Here is a 15,612-nt window from a genome sequence, read left to right as displayed (position 1 = left end):
CTTGTTAGTAGTCACACACAGTCCTGAACTGCACACACACACGTTCAGGATACATGCACTAATGGAGAGATGTCAGAGTGAGTGGGCCAGCCGAAGTAACGCGGGTGGGGGAGTACGGTGCCTTGCTCAACAGCACCTGGCAGTGCCCAGGAGGTGAACTGGCATCTCTCCAGCCACCAATCCACACTCCCTTCTTTTTGGTCCATACGGGGACTTGAACCAGTGACCCTCCGATTCCCAACCCAACTCCCTATGGACTGAGCTACTGCCACCCCCCAATGCTCAGCACTCACCAGCAAACCGGTTCTAATATCCTTCACTGGTCTCTAGTGATGCCAGAATGAAGCTTTGTGAAGCAGTGTCTTTATTTTCTGAGCCTACTGACAAAGTGTGGAGAATAAACTGAATTGGACTCTTAAAACCAAAAGCGCCATCTAGTGGGCTCAGAAAATAAAGACACTTATTCATAAAGCTTCATTTGGCCATCACTACTGGTCTCCGTCCAGAACAATGGGATCTGATGGTCCATTTCTTTCACTGTCTATGATTGTGAACAGCTCACTACTTTATTGCACACGGAGCAGAGACGGAGAACGTCTGTTAAAATATACAGTCACACAACTGTAAATACACGGATATTTCTTAAAATTAACATGTAGGCCAATGCAAAGGCAAACTTGAGAAGTAGACACATTTTTAAATAGGTGATTATGATTATGATATATCATCAAATATAGATATCCAAACACAGACTGGGTATGTTTGTGTTCAAACCCCTCCCATCGGTGGAGGACAGTGGAGGACAGATGATGCGCGAGCTGAAAAACGGAGCGCGCGGTGCAGATAGGAGCGCACTCCACAGGACACACACACACATACACACATACGCACACTGACATCCACAGACAGACGGACACATAGCCTCCTACATGATCCTCCCTGTGTGCAAAAGGAAATGGAGTTAAAATAGGCGCATTTCCTACCTCATGGACTGAATGCATTGCCGACTGTCGCTTTGGATTTGCAAAACTTCACGCCCAGACACTCAGGAGAGAAAAATGTGGAGATACACGAACTTGATCGCATGTCTGCTGGTTTTGTGTAAGGATGCGTCTTCCCACAGCAAGGTAAGGAAACACATAATGCAGGCGGGTTTTATATAGGGCCTATGTATTATTTTATTTTATTTCACTTTGGAGGATTCCCATGCATTATTGCATTGTAGCGTAGCCTATTACTCTTGTATTGAAACAAGGGCTGTTCAGAGTCAGTAATGGTCACTATAGGACCCCATAATCACTGAAGAGCTATCATTACAACGTCACCTCTTCCATATCATGGTGCCTCTGACTCAGACAAATAAGTGACTTGACAAACTTTTTTCCCAAAACCAGACATTTAGGCATACATTTTCTATCCAAAACCTGCAGAGGGTTCAGGCTATGTGCCATTTTTCTGATCCGTGGTAATCCTCCCAATGAGGGCTTTTGTGTGACATGAGTAACGATGAGTTTATGTAATGATACCTCCGGTCTGTGCCAGCAGAGTGTGGGAGAGATGGCACTCAGTGGGGTAAAAGTAATATCTGGCTGCCCTTGTTTGCACAGCTGCTGGACTCCAGTAACCCCTCACTCTCTCCCTCAGCCTAATCCAGATCCCCTCACACACACACACACACTCTCCCAGAAGACAGAGTACATGTCCAGTACATGTTGTAAGACCAGAGGCTCTGTTGCATGTGTATGGCCATGTATGGTGTGTGAGTGTCAATTTTCTGATCTGGATACAATCAGAGGCCAAATCAGCAGCAATGGATCAGTGCAGAGTAAACCCCCATTAGAGTAGGTTAGTAGTAGCAGTAGTGATAGAAAATGGTATTCCTAGTAGTACTAGCAGCAGCCATGCTACTAATTATAACAGTGATTGAAGCAGCATGTGCGAGTGTTAATGGTAATAAAGGTCTTTGTAGTAAATTATGCGGTCAAATGTCTGTTTTGGTCCAGGCCCCTTAGTTCCAATGAAGAGAAATCTTAATTCTACAGCTTACAATCAAATTTTAGATTGTGTTCTTCCAACTGTGTGGCAACAGTTGAAGTTTGTCCCTTTTCTGTTTCAATATGACGAGCACACACAGTACCATAAATAAAATATTTCCCAGTTTGGTGGAAGAACTTGACCGAACCCCACCCAACACCTGGTCCATCGGTGGTGACATCAGTGTTGGACCTCACTGATGCTCTTGTGTGACCTCACTGATGCTCTTGAGTTCTTAAAATAGATTTTATGAAAGTGGTATTGGAAAAACTATCGTTTAGGAGTTTTTTTAAATAAGCATTTTTTGTAAAAATGTCACATACCCCCTGCAGTACTCCAAAGTACCCCTAGGAGTACATGTACCCCCATTTGAGAAACACTGCCCTACATCATGACACGGCACTATTCTTCATCATGCAGCAGTGTCACAGCTCCTGTCCTGTGGCCACTGGAGATGCCCAGTCATTGATCTGGTGGCACTGGCATTGATAAAAGAAAAAAGCCCATTGATACATGGAGGGCATCAGAGGGTGGCGTGGAAACCAACACATACACCTGAGGATAACCGGTCCCAGGTCTGCAAGGCGCTAGAGAGAAGGAAACGGCAGACTGGGGTGACCACAGCAGCAGAGACAGGGTCTTCGATAATTAACTAAATTGACTTGCAGCTCGGTGGCTCAGTGGTCAGCACTGTGGCCTCACAGCAAGAAGCTACCGAGCCTTTCTGTGTGGAGTCTGCATGTTCTCCCCGTGTCTGCGGGGGTTTTCACCGGGTGCTCCGGTTTCCCACACCACTAAAAACATGTTCACTTCCCTCTCTATCAAGGTGATATGTGGTGAACGGCTAGTGTCGTACAGCTTGTGTGTGTAATGATAAAGCGCTATGTTCACCTGTCACTTTCAACTGCTTTTATATTTTAACCCACATATGGAAATATTTGTATGAACAAGATTTGACAATTAAGACAGTAACATTTTGACAGACATGTGACTAACAGAAATGGAATAATGTGTCCCTGAACAAAGGGGGGGGGGGTCAAAATCTGTATTAGGTGTGGCCAACAGCTGCATTAGGTACAGCAGCGCACCTCTTTCTCGCTAACTGTACCAGACGATCAGGTGTGCTTCTTGTCTCCCTGTGGCACTGTCTTAAGCCCCTGACACACCAACCAGACGGCCGAACCCCGGCAGAAAAGGCTGTTGGACTTATCAGCAGAAATGGGACGTACGTAATGGGACGTACGTAATGACGTACATAATACTCTGTTACTGTAACCAAGTAGATTTTTCAGATATCTTTACTTTACTTCACTATTTACTTTTGTGCTGACTTTTTACTTTTACTCCTTACATTATTAACAGGAATATCAGTTCTTTCTACGCCTTACATTTTACAAAATTGGCTCGTTACTTTGGTATGAAATAATTTCCGTGAAGTTACTGTTACTATTTCTCGAGTCATCAATACCAAATTCAGTCTAATTGGATGGGAATGTACATATTGGGATGATGTAGAGCGAGGCGGTTTTCATAGCGAATACAACCCGAAGCGAAGGGGTCTTGAATCAGCCTGAATTGTTGTTATAACGTGCTGCAAATTGTGCCGAGTGAAACAATACAAACTGCTGGCTTTCAATAATTTATTTACCATAGAATTTGAAAAAAAACTTAGAGGTAATGGCATATTTTTTGTTGTTTTCTAAAGCTATTTGTTGTTTGTTGCAGTAACTTTATTAAGTTTACGTTAATGGTCAGTTACATTTGTTCTCCTGCTAGCTATGACGATGCTTGGTTGGCTAGCATTTAGTTAAGTAACCCAAGTAACGTTAAGGTTCGCCAGCGTTTACTTTATTTGAAAATAATCTAATACTAACTGATATAATATCGGCATTTTAAAAACAAATTCACTTGTCAGTAACTTGATTTAGTGTAACAGTGCTATAGTAATCTTAACGTTACTCAAGGCCGTTCTTGTTTTTGAGACCACTTAAGATAACGTTAACGTTGCTTCAAGTCGATTTTATTTTGGACTAATGTAAACGTTGATGTCTCAAACCTCTCAGACGTAAATTGGAGGACTCATGTTTGAATTCTCACAGAATCACAATTCATATCTTGCCACTCAGTCAGAATATTATCAACCTGAAGTGACAGTTTCTGTCACAATAATCACACATGTGATGTTTTCGGTCTATTGGCAGGCATCCATTTAAAATGTTGGTAATGGCATATAGTGGGTCTATAGACTGTCATGCGGCTTGGTCAGAAACAATCTCTTTTTTACTGTATTTTACTCACTGAAACGTGAAATTTTAAGCAAGAAATAGGCCACGCAGTTGTTGAATATGTCTTCATTTCAGATTGACAAAGTTTAAAAGATTTTTGTCCGATTTTGAGAGACTCTAGTCACGCTCATCCCGCTCCTCGTTTCCGGGTTAGCACTCCACCAATCAGATTGGTCATTTGATTCCGACTGCTGGCAGTGCCCGCCTTCCGACCGAGCATGTTAGGTCGGCCAAAATGACGGACGACGGCACGGAACACACCAAACAGACAAACAGACTCGGGTCACCAACCTTGCCAGACTGTCTGACGGCCGATTATCGGGTTGGTGTGTCCCTGTCCTTAGGCGTCTCACAGTAGAGACATTGCATTGTATTTCCCTGGCCACATCTGCTGTCCTCATACCTTGAGGCACCATGCAAGCTGTTACTGTCTTTTTGACATTGACATTGTTCAAACCCTTTTCAATAAAGATCTCTGAAGTTATTTAGTTTTTTCACAAAAGTATATGTTATATACAGTGTCCTGAAAAAGGGGCCTTCCTTTTTTGATAAAGCATCAAGCATTTGCTTTTTTTTAGATGCAATGCATTGTTATTAATTTTAATACTTACAGGTGCTGGAGGTTGACTTTAAGCCATAGATGATTGCCATAATTTATGTGAAACAACATGTTATCATGCCATCTTATGTTAACATGATTTAATTTAACTGAGGATATCACATGGGGTTTGATGAAGAGTCAACATCATCCGTCTGCAGAGAGTCTCTCTGTTTGTGGTTGAAACAAAGCAGCAAGCTGTTTTAAATGAGAGACACTAATACCCCATTCACACTGAGCCAATGATCCGGAAAAAACCCTGCTTTTGGTGTAAGCGTGAATGGGTCAACATCCACCATACGACCCAGGTGCACACAGCCCCGCACGTGACCAGGGTTTTACACAGGGCTGATGTTGCTTGGCTTTGGTACAAAATGGCCAACGTGGATATTATATTTTAGGTTGTTTTACCTCCATAGATTGTGCGGATGACTTCCAGCTCCCTCACATGATTTTGACTGGTCTTGTTCCATCAACGTTACATTAACTAATTCAAAGTTCCACCATTGAATCTGCATGGGTGTCAAAGTGTGTTGCATAACAATTCATTGTAATAAAGCCAGTGGTCCATTGTAAATTATAGTTAGAAGTAAAAGATGGATGGTTGGTCCTGCAGGTCCACTTTCACCAGAATCTTATCACAAGTCAATCTAACTCAGTGAAATGTTCCCTATGTGTGCATTTGGAAGCATCGTTGGTCTTTCATTTTCTCAGGCTTCTATGCCTTCACATAGTTCTGGCCGTTTTCTCCCTCTGTGCAGATCTTTTAATCCTTTAGAGCAAGATTTATGATCCCAGATACATTTCAAATGTAGTTTGTCTCTTTTCTGGAGTATACATCCTAATTTTTGTATGATCTATGTGAAGTCTGATGAAATCCCTCTCAGGCACCATTGCCCTGTAGAGCTTAACCTCATACATACCTGGGCCCTTGTTGCAAACATGGATGAATAAATGCATGACATTCGTTGTGATTCATTAAAAATTGATAACTTTAAACCTATATTAATAAACTATAATTTCTTACAAAAAATTGTTGTTCTCAATCCTCCAAAGCAGCATAGCAGTATAGACTTGGAGCGCTCTTTGTGCAGAATGTTGATATGATATTTTACAAAAATGTATGCACAGTAATTCGTATGATATCCTACGAAATGATGGTGACTGCCAGCTTGTCCTGTTAAATATCAGTCTTTACAGTTAAATCTAGCCAAGGAAAGGTGACTGTGAGCCGGGTACAGAGCACCGTGAGGTGCTGGTCCTTTCAGAGGCCAACGTGAGCGTCATGCGGCGACGACAGTTAATTCAAGACATCAAAATGACTAGTTAAGATTAGAAAAAATATTGTGGTCACTTCACCAATTAGTATTAAGCTTTGTATCAAGAGAAACCCAGGATTTTTGAATGGCCGTGCTTCCCTCCCTCATGTCCCCCTGAGACGAGAGATCCCTGTATTGTGTGTCTGGAAAAAACCCTCAGATGACGCAAATATTGTTGTTTTGCGTCATCTGAGGCATTTTTGCCCATTTTTGCCCAGAGGCTGTGGTCTACAAGGCAGCTTCTTCTGCATGTTTTCAACCCACCCATGGGGGTTGGACTCTTTCCCCGAAGCGAGTCGATTGTCAGCCATCTTGGAGCTAAGCTACAGCTCTCTCTTTTCAGCAGCAAACTTTTACAACAGTTATGTGCATTCAAACTACCGCTGTACAGATCGGAGAATATGCAGGAAACCTTATTACAGAGGGAAAACTCGACACAGTGACCAGCACCTCAGTCAGCGGTGTTGCCCTATAACTCTAGCCGGGTAAGAGGACATCGACGGCGGTGTGTGTTAAAGCGGAAATGTCGAACAAGGGCAGGAGTTCCAGCTAAGTGTAAAGCTAACGCTAGACGACCACCTGTCCGATCCATCCTGCTTCCAAGTGTCCGATCATTAGACAACAAACTGGACTACATCCACCATCCATCTTCAACGAAACTCCCAACGCGAGTTCAGAGACTGCTGTGCTTTTGTTTTTGTGGAAACATGGCTGAACAACAGTGTACCGGACTCCGCTATCTAGCTACCAGGCCTGCTAGCAGAGCCGATGCTGCTCTGGCGGGTAAGACTAGTGGAGGTAGACTGTGTTAATACAGACACAGACCGGTGCAGAAATTGGGGGGTGCTTTTATCCAACTACTGCTAACCGCTGGTGGAATTTGTGACTGTTAAATGCCGACCATTCTACAATAATTGCGTCACAGCTGTGTTCATCACTCCAAACACTAATGCTACCATTGCGTTAGCTGAACTTTAGGAAGCCTATAATGTGTACACTAAATGTAGCCTGTTTTGTCATGTCATTTTTATAGAAGGTTATGTTTATATATTTTAAATGTGTAACACCACTTGAGCCACGGTGAAACATTGTTTTGTGTACAGTACATGGTTGAAATGACAATAAAACACACTTGAGTTGAGATGAATGCCTCACTGTCTGTCTAGATGTCTATAAACGGTAGGTGTGGCTTGGGACTTGTAGAGCAGCAAAGCAAGTGCATTCTGGAATTTGGTGTCTTTCCTCCACATGAGCCAAAAACACATTTTCTGTTTTTTTTTAGCCTAGAAAGCACACATTTCAAAAAGTAATTCATATTTCTACTACATAAGTTACCTGATTTAAAGATATATTTACCTTACCAATGGTGAAATATCTATTTAAGTAGTACTCCTTGGACAAGAATACCCATTTACCGGGTGAAAATCGTAGGTTTTCTCATTAACTTTTAAGTTCTTCCATGACATGAACTTCACTTCCCCGCTTTAAGCCCTGTGCTCTGTGACCCATCCATCCACCCAACCATTTTCCTATGTGGATCTTAGCAGCAATCAATGTGCTGCTATATCCATGACGTTCACTTCCGGGACTGCTGCGGTGCCGGATGTCACTCTTTTCGCCCGGATATCTGGTACCTTCTGCTTTCTTTGTGTTGAAATTTCAGACTCTGGTTGATTTATGACGATTGTTAACTACTTTGTAGCTCTCATCAGAGTAAATCCAGACAGGTAGCTAGACTATCTGTCCAATCTGAGTTTTCTGTTGCACGACTAAATCAACTTTTAAACGTTTTTCCGCCAAAACAAGTTCCTTCCCGAGGCTATTTTGCAGCGGCACCGTCCGGCACTTAGCACCACTCATGATGATTGTGATTGGTTTAAAGAAATGCCAATGAACCACAGCACATTTTCTCCCAAAATGTGGTGTGGACTAGACAGACCCTCCTCCGCAGCTCTGTGTAGGAAGGTCTGGGAAAGCGATATTAATGTTGAGTAATACATGTGGAATACATACAAATGACAGTAAATTTTTCCCCATAGGTATATGCTGTTGGTTCACGAGAACAGTTGTAGGACATACTTCTGTCAAAGATGAGATGAAAAAACAACAACAGAGCCAAATTGTATTTTTAAGATATTACCATGGCTATCTCATCTGACCTTGCATCGCATGCGTTGGTGTTGATGGCTGGGGTCATGTTGGAGGTCCCAGTCTAGTTTGCACAGAGGTACTTCCATATTCCTTCTGCACAGTACAATTCAGGTGCAATTCTAACTTTCACTGTGGGTGCAGAAAGAAGTGTGATGCATTGATTTATATGCAGCCCAGAAAGGGTGTGGAAGTTGGGGTTGTGGGGGTGTAGTACATGACAATATCAGTGCACTGGAGCTTGTTCCTCAGGCATTTTCTATTAAACATAACTACAGTACAATGTTTCCCTAATCCTAAATGGATAGCTCAACACGGATGAAAAGGGAAATAGGCATATTCACTTTCTTGCTGTAAATTAAATTATAAGATTGTAAGATAAATATGAACCTCAATCAGCTTATCACAAAGACAGTGAGCAACACTGAGCATGCAATAACAAGAAAACAAAGTGTTAAAGCAAGATTGTGGTGTTAGGGGGGCTTATGAGCAACACTACTGTGTAAACAAGAAATAAGTTTACATAAAACCACAATATGTAGTTTTTCATACTTTTATTTTTCCACACTCTTTCTACATGAGATATACGAGATATAAAGTGGTAATTTATGAGCTTTAGAGGTGCTGGTAGTTAGGTTTTGTTATAGGGATGGAGCCTGTTTTTTTCCCGTTTCCAATCATTGTGGTGTAGATCAGATAACGTCCTGTAGCTCCAGTGAAAACAAAGCATGTGGTCATTTTTTAAGCATGCTTTTATCGTATCAAAGTGTGCATTTCCGTCTCTTTACTTTAACACAAATTCAATGTAACATTGTTATGAAAAACAAATGATTAATGGATTTCTGAGCAGCTGTCATACTGAACAATGAACATTTCATTTATTAGCATATAAAGGACTACGACTAGCATCTGCACAATAATTGCAAAACACCGCAGCAGGTTGATTTTTTAATAAAAATGTTTTTTTGTTTTTTTTGCTCAAGTAATATTATTTCTCACTCAGCTTTGATCAACTGCCACTTTTTAACATCTCCCATAACATCTGCTGTAACTAATCATCCGGGGGAAACGCATTGGCAAAGTCCATCATTCCATTCGTTGTTGAGGTCAACACACACACACTAATAATTTGTGTCTCTTTGTGCTTGTGAATGAATTACTACAGCATGTGGATTTTATTAGGAAGCCATATTGACAACTTGATTTGTATCTGTGTGTTTTCAAAAGGGATTTTCACCCCTCACAGCACACTGATGATTAAACTGTAGGGAAATAAAGCAAATGTGTTACAAAGATCCTTGTTTAAAGGGTTTTCAGAGTCTGCAATGTTGCTGTGGCAAGAAAGGAACTTTCACAGAAGTAATTAATGAATTGATTTAAGTATTACAGTAGTTCATGAAGGACAATATGTCTTAGGTTATTATTATTTTCCTTATTTTTGTTTCCTACTGTGCTGTGAAGACTGAAAAGTCTTCAAAGTTCAGAGAGTGTCCAGATATACAAACAGACCCAGCAGGAATGTAGATATGTACCCGCAAAGGCAGCAAGTGCTTGATACACTTTGTGTTTAGCTAATTAACAGGTCCGTGCTAATGCCAGTGATGTTGTTTACAGTGTATGGTCTGAGCCACCGACCCTCATGGTTCATCTCCAGACTGGAACCCTCCATGGAATCCCCTCGTTGTACCAAGTTAACCTTTACAGGGGCACAGTAAGACACAGTGTTTATCATAAGCACCGCTAATTAGATTAAAAACCGGCGGACTCTTTGGACTGGAATGTTGTTCCCGGTTTTGGTCTTGAGTACCCTTGACAGGAGATGATGTGGATTTTAAAGAGATAGTCCATCCTTTGAAATCCCAAGCTTGATGGGCTTAATACTTATTAGAATTGTTAGTCTTGATGCCTTTTGTGCATTTGTGGGAAACTAGTTAAAAAAGCCGAATTGTCTGCAGGTCATAAGAGGTATGTGTTGGAAGATAGGAAAACATGCAGCTGATCATTTAAACTTTGCCACAGGATACCTGCACCGCCTGCCTTTTTGTCCCAGTGATTACCCGAGCTGGCAAAGCACTAAGAGGAGAGGATATCCTTGTTTATATGAACAAGGCTGCAGATACAACAGGCCAGTGCTACTGAAACATTGACTTTAACTCTGAGGCTATTGTGTGACACATCTTGTGTTTTTAGCAATCCGGAGCACAATTGGGGTTTCACTTAATCACTGTCAGGGTGTGTTAGCTGTTAAAGGCTGCGGCGACTGATCTAATAGAGCTCTCTGCAGCTCTTTTGCTCCAATTGTGCAGACATGAGCCGTGTTCTTTTTGACCTCAAACTTGACTGCACTTGAGAGGTCAAAGCCAAAGACTCAAAGCTCAAAGCATGCGTTAAATACTCGGTGCTCTTAATTATTAGCATTGTTAATTGTGTTGCCTGTTCTCATGCTGGTAGGTCAGCTCTGCATGAGATGCTGGAGGCATACCAGCACATATGATTTAACAGGAGGAGGCAGGTGCTCTGATTGGCACAGTGATTCAGATAAATCTATGCCCGGCAGTAAAAACCTGCAAGGTTGGGATTTAGTCTTTTTTTTGAATTGACAAAAAGTGACGTGCCAAAGTAAATCTGGTTGGAATTTCTCTGACTTCTCCAACTCAAAGCAACTTTAGCTGATGTCGCTATGCAGCAGTCGGTCTTTGGTTGGTGTTGAACAATGCAGCTCAGCAGGGCCGTATGCATAGCCTGCATAGCCTCTGCTAAAGACGTTTAATCTGCTAATCCACTCTGTTTTCATGTAGCTGTAGGATTTGTCAACCTGCTGCCTTTTCGCTTGACATGGGTCAGGATTGGCCCGGCTCTGCACACAGGAGTCCTGCCCCATATTAGACCTCCTCCCAGTATGTCTGCAGTAATGGAGGGGGGGGGGAGTACGCACTCCACATCTTCCCCCTTCACTCAGCCTGCATTCCTTCACTAATGAGCAAACACCACCTCCACCTCTACCACTTCCCTGTATACCTTCAGCCTGCTGCTATCCTGCCTAAAGTCTTCCTAAATTGATCAAACTACAGACATCCATTAAATAACAAGCATAACCAAAATGCAAAAGCCATAATTGTTACTACCTACGCCAGCCTTTGTTTCTGTTACAGTCATGTGCTGTAAATCGCTGAATATGTAAATAATATTCCCTATCATGTATCATATATTCTTATTTTGTCCATCAGGTGTTTAACATTGTACTTCTATACATTTGGATGACGGGAATAATTATTGTTGACTCAGTTAATTGTCAAGTCTATAACATGTTAAAAGATATGACAAATGTCTCCCAATCCAAGGTATGTATTCAATCAGCCACATTGAAAATGACGGTCTCATTCAATTGGACACAAAGTATTAATTAAAGGTTTGAAATGAAATCTCTTGTTTTTTAAACCAACAGTCCGAAAATCTTAAAATATTAGGTTAACAATGGTATAAAACAGAAAAAGGCAGCAAATATATTCCCAATTGAGATGCTATAACAGGATTTTTTGGGGCTGTTGTGTTTGCTGTTTTGACATAACCAAGAGGACTTTCTATTTAAATTGGCTTTAAACCTCTTTATCATATCTTGGAAAACGTCCTTACAAAGAAGGAATGTCGCCATTTTGGAGAGAAATTGCCAAGAGATTGGTTTATAAGGTGAATATTATCCATCGGAGGTGGTACCTCATGTATATCTTTGACCTAAGTTTCTACAAACATAATCTTCACTCTTAGAGTAATACCTCCTAACTCCTGTCACATGAGGACAGGACCACAGTTTATTAATGAAGAATCTCTTTGTTGCGGAACTCCATCTCTGATAAAGGGATACCACATGTGCGCCCACCCTGCAGAGGTCCTTAAATCTCACCAGGGAGAGATGATAATCCAATCTTCTCCAACACATGATCCAACAGGCTTTAATCCAAATAAACACACACACTGAACACATGAGGGATAGCCAAACCCAGGTTATGGATAGCCTGTAATGCTCATGGTATTAAAAGCTGCATGAACATTGAGATGTAATATACAGAATGTATTGATCTCTTTTGTTAAGTCATTTAAAAAAAGAATGACCTTTGGAACAGACAATGCACAACTGAAACCTTTTGAATATGGCGTCCATGTGGGTCAGACAAGCTTTTATTACAGTAAGGCTTTAAAGGGGAACGCCACAGTTTTAACACATCCAAATTTGTTTTCAGGTGTTGGGTAGTTCTACTGCATCTGTGAAAAAAGTTGTATAAAGCCTTTTGTGTCTCCAGTTGGAGCTGTGTGAAATCTGTTAAATTGCCTAAAGTGGACTAAAGAACGTGCATTTTAAAATGACTGTTTTCATTTGAAAACATATGTTCTTCACTTCTTGAAGTGGGGAGGTGTGGAGGTAGAGAGAAGTGAGCTTAAAGACCTCTGATGATCACTCTTTACCTGTGTTGCACATAGATTGTAAAAATAAAACAGACAACGCATCAAAAGGGAAACAAAAATATCATGGGTGACATTATTATATGATTATATGATTATATGATAGTGATCGGGCGGGCGAGTCTTGGACTATACATCCACTCAACCAATCACAAGTCAATCACAGTTGTCAATCTTGATTTTTTTTGCCACGTTTTAACAGCATCAAATTACAAACCAAAACCAAACTTTTTTAAATTTTTTTTATTTAATTAACACGTAAACAAACATCAGCATGATGAGAACTACCTAAAATGACAGAAACTAGTTTTGGGTCACATTGATTTGCTGTGTTCTTTGACTTTTAAGTTTTGCCCATTTTCCATCTGCTGACATGGAGGGATTTCTAAAGACTATGGTTACCTTCTCCTCAGATCTCTGCAGGGTAAATCCTGACAGCTAGCTAGACTATCTGTCATATCTGGGTTTTCTTTTCAATAAAGTTCCTTCCTGAAGCTATTTTATAGTGGCACTATTGTTCCGTCCGGCACTTAGCAACGCCCAAGATGATTGTGATTGGTTTAAAGAAATACCAATAAACCAGAGCACGTTTTCTCCCATCCCGGAAATGCTGTGTGGACTCGCCAGACCCTCCTCTGTTGCACTGTGGAGGAAGGTTTGGCAATGCGAGACTACCACTCAGCAGATAACACTCCAGTGCTATCTATGTCCCTCTTGATTCGTTCCTTTTCCATCTTGAACTGGAGTCATAAAGCCATGCACATTGTTTAGGACACATTTGCGTCCCGTTGTGTCTTTGCATTGACATAATATCCCATCCAAGATTTTGTTTTGCTTTCAGTCTTAACACATTATTATTTATATCAGCTAACAACATGGCCACCATAAGGGACTATTTGAAAGGACACAGCTGTTGCAAAACCTACTAAGAAATATAACCTACAAGGTTTCAGTCTCTTGTAGCCCACCCTGCACTGTGAAATAGTTAATTAGTTGACTAATTAGTTTTTTGGTTTTAGTTGTCTAACATTTATTTAGTTTTTTAATGCTTTTTCATGCTAAATGACTTATTTCCATGACACATCCCTGGTAAACACAAGATTATAGTTTATGCACCTTACTCTTTGTGGAGAAACTCAGTTTTACAGATCTTTTACTTAAATCAACTAACTGATTAGTTGACAAAATCCTAATAATTTTCTTTAATCAAGGACAGCCCTAGAAATGAGGAAAGGTGGAGATAGTGGTTAGATGGAAAAAGTGGAGAAATTCACAGAGTTCTAATTAGACCTCAGTCTGCCTACTGACCATCATTACCTGAATATTTAGAATATGAACATGAACAAATGTGCAGTAAATCTGTGTAGTTGAATTTTTGAATGCATGCCATCTCCACGGTATGCAAGCTAGCACTTGTCTCACATAGGGTGGGTGAGGAATGTGTGCTCCGGCTGCAATGCACTGCTTCCTGTTTATTAAGTTAGCCATGAGCATGGCCTGCCAAACCTCTGTCATCATACATGACGCAAAAGGCAAGTTAGGTATGCACAATAATTTATATTTGTCTTTAGGCTTTTGTCTGTGTCACACCTGCTAACGTTCAAAATACGGGAAGCTTGTGGTTATTTTTCAGGATCTCTTTCCTTGCCTTGCTTTTGTTTCCAACAAAAATGGTGCTTACCCAATGCTTGTTCCAGCTCTGCCCCGTCCTCCTATTTCCATTGCAGATTTAGTACTGCCTCATGCGTGAGGCGAGCGTGGCTGGTTGTCATAGAGACACCGCAGGAAACTGCTGTGACCTAACGCGACACAAACACGCACAGAGGCAGCAAAACACTCCTGGTTAAACTACTTAAAAACGGCGGGCTGGTTCAGGTCAACCCCCCGTCTGTTGCTAGCAATGATGACGCAGTGAATAGTGACGATTCTCTCCGACCAATTAGTAGTCTGCAGGTTTTCATGTCACCTTTTGGGTATCGCCTCAGCTTGCTTGGAAGTAAAAAATGTACCTGTTGGCCGGTACCAGGGACTTTTTTCATAAAGGAAAACCCAAAAAGGCGAGTAGAGTCAAGTCGATCAGATACCATGTAATGGAAAAACACCATAAATAATAGATTTAGATCTCATGGAAGTCCAGCAGTGGTTAGACTAATAGATGAGATATTTTGGGATTGGATAAATATACAGTGCAATCCAGATCATTAATATCCATGTCTGATGCATTAAATTCTTACTCATCCCTGAATATCACCACAATAAAGATACATTTACACCACATGCAACTAAGAGATACTTGTGCATACAAATGAAAGGATTATTTTGACAACATATTGCTTTTGAAATTTATCTAAAAGATGTTGTTTGCTAATCCTCTTTTTTCTTTGTCAAACAGTTAAGTGTACATATTTGTTTCTGTATTTATTCTTTGTTCATTCCATTTTAATGTTTAATATACTTATGTTTGCACCAACAACCAAGGCAAATTCCTTGTAAGGCACTAAACAGTTTGGGGGCCAAAATACATTTCTGATCTGCTGCTACATTATAAACCCCCCCCCCCCAGACCTCTCAAGTTGCCTGGGACCCGTCTGCTTTCTGACCCCAGGGTCAGAAATAAACTGGGATAAGCAGCGCTCAGTTTCCACATATCTGGAACAATCTCCCAGAAAACGGCATTGTTCATTTCTCATACTGCACTGTGATCTTTATTCTTGTATTTGATCTGTTTTTTTTATTTTTAACTGTTCTATGTAAAGCACTTTGAATTGCC

General features: G+C 41.0%; 1 protein-coding gene across 1 annotated transcript in view; it reads left to right on the top strand.

Annotated features, from left to right (window-relative positions):
- Nucleotides 1-818: 818 nt before the first annotated feature.
- LOC116684809 (olfactomedin-like protein 2A) overlaps nucleotides 819-15,612 on the top strand; it is a 38,532-nt gene continuing 23,738 nt past the window's right edge. Inside the window, exon 1 of the mRNA XM_032510241.1 lies at nucleotides 819-1,127. Coding sequence (XP_032366132.1) covers nucleotides 996-1,127 — 132 coding nt within the window. The 5' untranslated portion in view covers nucleotides 819-995. The remainder of the gene's footprint in view (nucleotides 1,128-15,612) is intronic.

Source organism: Etheostoma spectabile, unplaced genomic scaffold (genome assembly GCF_008692095.1).
Source record: "Etheostoma spectabile isolate EspeVRDwgs_2016 unplaced genomic scaffold, UIUC_Espe_1.0 scaffold00569331, whole genome shotgun sequence".
NCBI lineage: Eukaryota > Metazoa > Chordata > Actinopteri > Perciformes > Percidae > Etheostoma > Etheostoma spectabile.
Note: the sequence above shows the minus strand (reverse complement) of the source record. Positions and strands in the feature narration are given on the sequence as shown.